The sequence below is a fragment of the Sinocyclocheilus grahami genome, unplaced genomic scaffold (assembly GCF_001515645.1).
Source record: "Sinocyclocheilus grahami isolate Dianchi unplaced genomic scaffold, SAMN03320097.WGS_v1.1 scaffold1186.1, whole genome shotgun sequence".
Lineage (NCBI taxonomy): Eukaryota > Metazoa > Chordata > Actinopteri > Cypriniformes > Cyprinidae > Sinocyclocheilus > Sinocyclocheilus grahami.
Window position 1 is genome coordinate 434454 of NW_015506365.1, and position 7212 is coordinate 441665.

General features: G+C 35.4%; 1 protein-coding gene across 1 annotated transcript in view; it reads left to right on the top strand.

The window, feature by feature from the left end:
* The window catches only part of LOC107567743 (seizure 6-like protein), a 50792-nt gene that overhangs the window by 40964 nt on the left and 2616 nt on the right, over positions 1 to 7212 (top strand). Inside the window, exons 8-12 of the mRNA XM_016253480.1 lie at positions 229 to 367; positions 608 to 804; positions 5764 to 5958; positions 6076 to 6267; positions 6367 to 6561. Of these exons, the coding sequence (XP_016108966.1) occupies positions 229 to 367; positions 608 to 804; positions 5764 to 5958; positions 6076 to 6267; positions 6367 to 6561 (918 nt within the window). The remainder of the gene's footprint in view (positions 1 to 228; positions 368 to 607; positions 805 to 5763; positions 5959 to 6075; positions 6268 to 6366; positions 6562 to 7212) is intronic.

A 7212-nucleotide genomic window follows, 5' to 3' on the forward strand; every position in this document is an offset into this window, starting at 1 on the left:
ATATATACATGTAAATACATGTAAATATTTTCAAAATATATACTGTATTTGTGTGTCTTTATATATACACAGTACACAGACATATATTGAGTAAACAAAAACTTATTTTGGATGTGATTAATCGCGATTAATCATTTGCTAATTGAGATTTGTTTCTCTGAATCGTGTGACAGAAAACAATGTGACAGAGAAATCAATGCGACACGTGTCTGTGTGGCCTCTCTGCAGCTCTCTGTGGCGGTGACCTGTCCGGCCCCAGCGGCGTTATCCTGTCCCCAAACTGGCCCGAATGGTACGGGGAGGGCGAGGACTGCAGCTGGAGGATTCACGTCGGCGAGGACAAACGCGTCCTGCTGGACGTACAGCTGTAAGTCCTTCTGGAACATTCTGTTCTGAAAACAACAGCAAAGACTGCTGGTTTGGCTGCTTTACTGGCTGACGCGTCAAGCTGCGGCTGCTGGAATCGAACGAAGCCCACAGACCTGCTGGATGCAATGACTCACCAAACTGCCTGAATGACTCGTTCATTTTCTCATTTCCTCCTACACAAACCCCTCACCTCTCGCCCACTGTCTCTCTCTCTCTCTCTCTCTCTCTCTCTCATTAGCTTGAATCTCAGCGACAGTGATATGCTAACCATTTTGGATGGAGATGAGGTCACAACACGTATATTGGGGCAGTTTGTTGGGGGAACCAGCCCGTTTAAGATGTCCTCCTCAACCCCTGACCTCACCATCACCTTCCACTCAGACCCAGCCGGCCTGGTCTTTGGGAAAGGAGAGGGTTTCATCATCAACTACATGGGTAAGGACACTCAAGCTAATTGCAACACAGTTAAAACGCATAAATTAGATGCAGTATCATGCATATTGCGCACAAAAATGGCAAGAGTGTTCTCAAAACCTGATTGTCTGGAACTGAAGAGTTTTTTGCATAATAAGCTAGATGTCTTTGAGAACACTTATATACTTCATATTAACCTGCCCATAAACGTCATATAGACATTTTTCCTGAACGCGGAAGTCATGCCTGACTCTTAACCGGAAGAAGGCTTTGCATTTCCGGTCTCCAGTGTTTCCAATCAAATTAGAGTATATTCCGAGCTGATAATCTAATGTTAAACCTATTAAAATGTTTTTTTAAAAGGCACATGGCTCCATAGCGCCATCACTTCACAGTGTCGTAATGTCCGTCATTTGTCAGTGCCTCACTTCTCAAAGTTTAATGAGTGTGTAGATGACACGAAGCTGCCGACGTTAGCTACCATAAAAACAGATGGGCACTATTTGAATGGGTTCCTATGGAAACCGGAACAGAAGAGCATCCAATCGGAAGTTAGAATTCGTAATGGCGGCGCTCATCGTTTACTCGATGATAGGTCTATAAAACAACAAACAGTGGTTGGTCACTTGATAGATTTTCTGCCTTTTGGGCAGTTCTTGGCCAGAAGAAACTGCATTGTGGACCAGAGCAGTGTTATTTTATTGTTATTTATACACTATTATAGTATTTATTATTTTGAATTAGCTTTTATTTTCATGTTCTTTTCATTTTCATTTTTATTTTCTATGTTTTAGCTTGATTTAGTAATTTTGATATGTGCTTTTGTAATTTTTATTAGTTTTTAAATTATATTTCTATATAGCTTTAAAAAAAAATTTATATATTTTTATTTCATTTTAGTACTTAAGGAAATTGGAAATGTTGGCATGGCAAATAACTGAAATAAAACTTAAACTTGAAAAACTTTAAATTATTTTATTTCATAGCAACATTTTTTACATTTGCGTTTAATGTTTTTAAGTTTAAGTTTGTGTCTTTTTTCGTTAAGTTTTTCATCTGACATTTATTTTATTTTTATTACCTGTTAATTTTATTACTTTAAAAGAAAAATTGCCATAGCAAAGAACTGAAATAAAATACATTTAAATTGAAGTACTAAAATGACTAAAAATAAAATATAAATATTAGATGAAAAACTTCAAATAAAAAAAACTTAAAACACTTATGTTTAAGCTGAAGTATCTATCAGTTTTAGTAATTTTAGTACTTCAATTTAAACGTTTTATTTAAGTTTTTAAAATTTTCATTCAAGTTTAAGTTTACGTTTTCTATCTAATATTTATATTTTATTTTATTTCAGCTCCATTTCAACACTAACAAAGTTTTAGTTAACAATAACAACACTGGAGCAGACTTTATGATGCCTTTTACATTTACTTATGATTTTTTTTGCCAACTACAAGATCTGAAGTCTTATGAATAAAGAACTGAAAGTGTCAGAGCTGCGACCTAGCTGTTAGCGCACATGCTCCTACACACGTTTGTGTGGGCAAAGCAAGTTCAACTTGACTTTTTGATTCCCGAAAGGCCAAAACTAACATAAAACTAGATTTTACATTTCCTAAAAATTAGTGAGTGGTGCTTGCTCGTGCATAAGTCGCCTCCGAAATGCTAGGGTGTTGTGGGTGGTTACTTACTGGCCTAAGTCAATAAAATCCACCCTCATGTGATATTCTGGTCTCTATGAGTCACATCTCTCCTTTAATGTGAGTAAAAGGGATCTTTATTATCTACCAGGCAAAAATTGTCCAGTCACTTAGAAGATATAATGACACACCTTTTAAATCATGTCCTAGGTATGAGTGTGGGGGAGATTATTAGTTTTATTATAAATATTTATTCATTTATTTTGGGCGGGTGAGTGGATGGGAGTGGACAATATATATATATATATTTTTTTATTTGATTTTAAATAAGGGGTGTAACGGTACACAAACATGACGGTTCAGTACGTACCTCAGTTTGGACGTTATGGTTCGGTATGGTCTCGTACAGCAGGAGGAAAAAACTAAACATAAATTGCTTTTTTTATTATTTAACTATGAAATAACTGAACAAATTGCTCTTTCTTTAAATTAATTCAATTATAATTTTAATTTTCTTAGTTATAAAAATCAACCTCAGCTTCTGCTCTAAACTATAGGGAGCCCTTTTACATTACTATAAGGTTACAATTAACAGCAGAGCCCAAACTTAAATTCAATTACTATTTATTTTTATCTATAACAATCGACACTCAAATTAAAAAATTGTATGCAAACATGTAAATAGTTTTTAAATTAACTTCTAAATGATACAGTTTCTATTTGTTGTTCAAATATAATAATTTACAGAGTCATAACCTGTTTCATAAAATATTTATTTAAACATATACATTAAATAATTAAGATATCACTAACAGGTACAGTAATGTAATTATTACTTTTTTTAAATTATTTTTTAAATATTTATAATTATGTAAAGTAAATATAATGAAGTATAGTTTTAAAGGCCCGTTCACAACAAGCACGATAACTATAAAGATAACGATAAATATAGTCCTAAAAATCGTTCTCAATATTAAAGAATAGCAGAGTCCACACCACAGCTATAACGATAAAGGCACAGAGAAACGATATCGTTGGACTCTCTTTCAGAACGATATTTATCGGCTGATAAACGGTAAAAACATTGACACCGAATCAGAATCAATCCTGCTATCACGAGCTCGAGAAATTAAAGCGGCAGACGAGCATGTACTTAGAATAAACAGACGATGACGTTCGCTGGTGTGGACGCTAATATCGTTATCTTTATAGTTATCTTTAAAGTTATCGTTCTTGGTGTGAATGTGGCTTCATATTTCGCAAAATGCTCTTCACTAGACTTCATTTCTCTAGCAAATAACGATCTGTAGACACTGATGACTTGCCTGAGGTAAATTAAATGCTACGTGACATTTTTTGTGTTTTAATGATGTCTTTCCGCGGTTGGAACACTAATTCAGCGATTACATGAGGGGTGAGATGTTAATTAATTTATATTTCGCGTTAAAACTAGTAATAAAGAGGAAGGGGTGATCGTGCTCACTTGCGTCATATGGCGATATGTCGTACACGTGCATACCAAACCGAAAGACCCGTAGCGAACATTTTTGGTACGAATACGTGTACACCCCTAATATATATATATATATATATATATATACAGTGGGTACGGAAAGTATTCAGACCCCCTTAAATTTTTCACTCTTTGTTATATTGCAGCCATTTGCTAAAATCATTTAAGTTCATAAAGCATCAAACAGACATTACAAAAAGTAGCTTCAGCAAGAAATATTTTGTTTATTACAAAAAAATTTATTACGTATACTCTTATGGACCATGAGGGCTAAATGATGACACGGTTGTCATTTTTGGGTGGGTGAACTATACCTTTAATAATTTATTTTATTAATTTTATTATTATTACTATGGAAATATGAAATTATTTCTTTAATGAAATGATACTCTAAATAATCAACTAAAACTGCCAGTAGGTGGTGGTAAATGTCTTAATGATAAAGTCATCGAGTCATTTATTCATTCATTTGATTCGTTCAAATGGCTGATTCATTTAGGAGTGAAGTAAATGGCTCTCTTTATGAATGGTCTATTGAATCATTAGGCTTGTTCGACTTGAAGCGGATCATCACCATCAGATCGAACGGTGTGTGACATCAAAGTACCGCAAGAGCTGTAGAGAGCAGATGACTCTGCATGCTTTTGAATCGCTCTCGCGGTACTTTGAAGTCATACACCGAAAGATCTGTGCAGCGCCGCTTCAAATCCAACGCGCCTATGGCCAATGGTTGAACGCGCCAAATGGTTCACCCAATTCGTTCAAAACGTGCATTAAAGTGGTCCTTTTATGTTCTTTTACAAAGTCTTGATTTTGTTTTGGGGGTGTGCTCTCATATTAGGTTGTTCGAAAAAGACATTATTTTTCACATATTTTACATTATTACAACACCTCTCTCCCCAGTCTGGCATGAACGGCTCGAATAGTTCCTGTATCAAATGAAGGCCCGCCTTCTGAAATACGAAATGTGCTGTGATTGGTTAGCAGCGAGCTTCAGTGTAAATATTGCGTCAAAATCAAATCGATTTGAGCGTGATTTAAACCCGGATGATTGTAACCACTCTAAGTTCGTCTGCCTTGGGAAAGCTAGCGTGTCTCCGACATAGTGATAACACTCGTTTCCTTCTCTAGTGCAGCTCAACCAGGTCTCGTCCCATTCGTCGATCTTTGTGATATCACAAATACCGGAAAGTATGCGTTGTAGTCCAAATGAGTTGTTCGTTGTAGTTTTTGAAAAGTGATTTCTGTTAAAAAAATATCTCTGAACTGTTGTATAAGATCAGCATCACATTTGCACTCGTGTGATATTGCACTTAGCCTATTGCTCGTGTGATATTGCTTAACTATATGATGTAAATATATGAGACAAAAACTCAAACAGTGGCATTTTTGCCCCATATCTCGAATTTTAGGGATATTAACTATGTTCTCTAGGCTCCATCACACAGTGAGTTGTTGCCCTGCCTCATATTTGTCATCAATCAACTGTATGAAATGTCAGATGACACACATAGGTCTGGGGGCGGGGCAAGTGCATTAAATGCGTTAATAATTTTAACACATTATTTTTCACCGTAATTAATTAATCTAATTAATGTGTTAAATTACCAGCCCTAATATATGTGTGTGTGTGTGTGTATATATATATATGTATATATGTATATATATATATATATATATATATATATAAATGGAGGTGGAGTGGTGACAATTTATTTTGCTATTCTCCTGTATTTTTTTTCTGTTAATAAAAATTCAATAAACGAGAGAATTTCTGTGTGATGAATAGAAGAGGTTAAATAATTTTGCTCCTTTTTTCAGAGGTGTCACGCAATGACTCGTGTCCAGACCTCCCTGAGATCCAGAACGGCTGGAAGACCACTTCTCACGCGGCGCTGGTGCGTGGAGCTCGTATCACGTATCAGTGCGACCCGGGTTACGACCTGGTGGGCAGTGAAACCTTGACCTGTCAGGTGGACCTGAGCTGGAACACGCAGCCTCCGTTCTGTGAGAAGAGTGAGTCAAGCACAGTTGGGTGTCTTTGCTAATTAGAGTCTGAGGAACTTTTACTTTCAGCAGATTCAAATGCCATCCTTCTCAGCTGTGTCTCCTTTTCTCGCGTCCCCTCATTAGTTATGTACTGCACAGACCCTGGACATGTGGAGCACTCCACACGCACGCTATCTGATCCCAAACTCTTGGTTGGCACCACTATCCAGTACAGCTGCATTCCCGGATACATCCTGCAGGGCGGCGCCACTCTCACTTGCTATGGTCGAGAACCCGGCACTCCTGTTTGGACGTCTCGCTTGCCTCATTGCGTGTGTGAGTTCCCACAAATGTTTTGTCCAAAATGTCTGTATTTTATGTTTTAGCTCCTGTTTAATCCCTCTATTATTCTTGATTTAATTCCCTGTATATTAGCGGAAGAGTCCGTGTCCTGTGAGAATCCTGGCCTTCCTGACAATGGCTACCAGATATTGTCTAAAAGGCTTTACCTACCGGGAGAGTCTCTAACCTTCATGTGCTACCAAGGCTATGAGCTCATTGGTGAGATGGCCATCAAGTGCATTCTGGGAAATCCGTCTTTTTGGAGTGGTCCATTACCTCTGTGCAGAGGTAAGAATCATTTATGGTATTTACTAAAAATAAGTTTGTATAAAAATTTACAGGGTTAACCCTTTATACCAAGATTTATTTATTTATGTATATATTTATTTTATACTATAATAATAATAATATTTTTTTATTATTATTATTGTTATTATACTTTTTTACTTATTATTTTACTTCCCATTCCCAACAATTACTGTCCTAACTGAGCTCCGTAACAGATATTTTCTTTTCAAAACATTTTCAAATGTATTTAATGTATATACAAAGGGTTTATTATATATTTTAAAATGTAATATTGTCTTATTATTCACTACTATTATTCATTCAATATTCACTACATTTTTATTATTCAGCTTCATTAACAGATATTTAGATTCCAAAGGTTGTTACATTCAAATTAGTATTCAAAAAATTTATATTTATGGATTAAATATATTCTAAGAATACTTAGAATATCCATTAAATGTCTGTAATGCAGCTTTATTAGGTAATAATAAATAGTAAAATAAATCAAAATAAATAGTGAATAAATAGAAAACAAAGTACATATGTTTGGATCACCATTACATAAAAAAAAAAATGAAACAAAAAAATTAACATATATGTATGTGTATGTGTGTGTGTGTGTGTGTGTATGTATGTATATATATATAT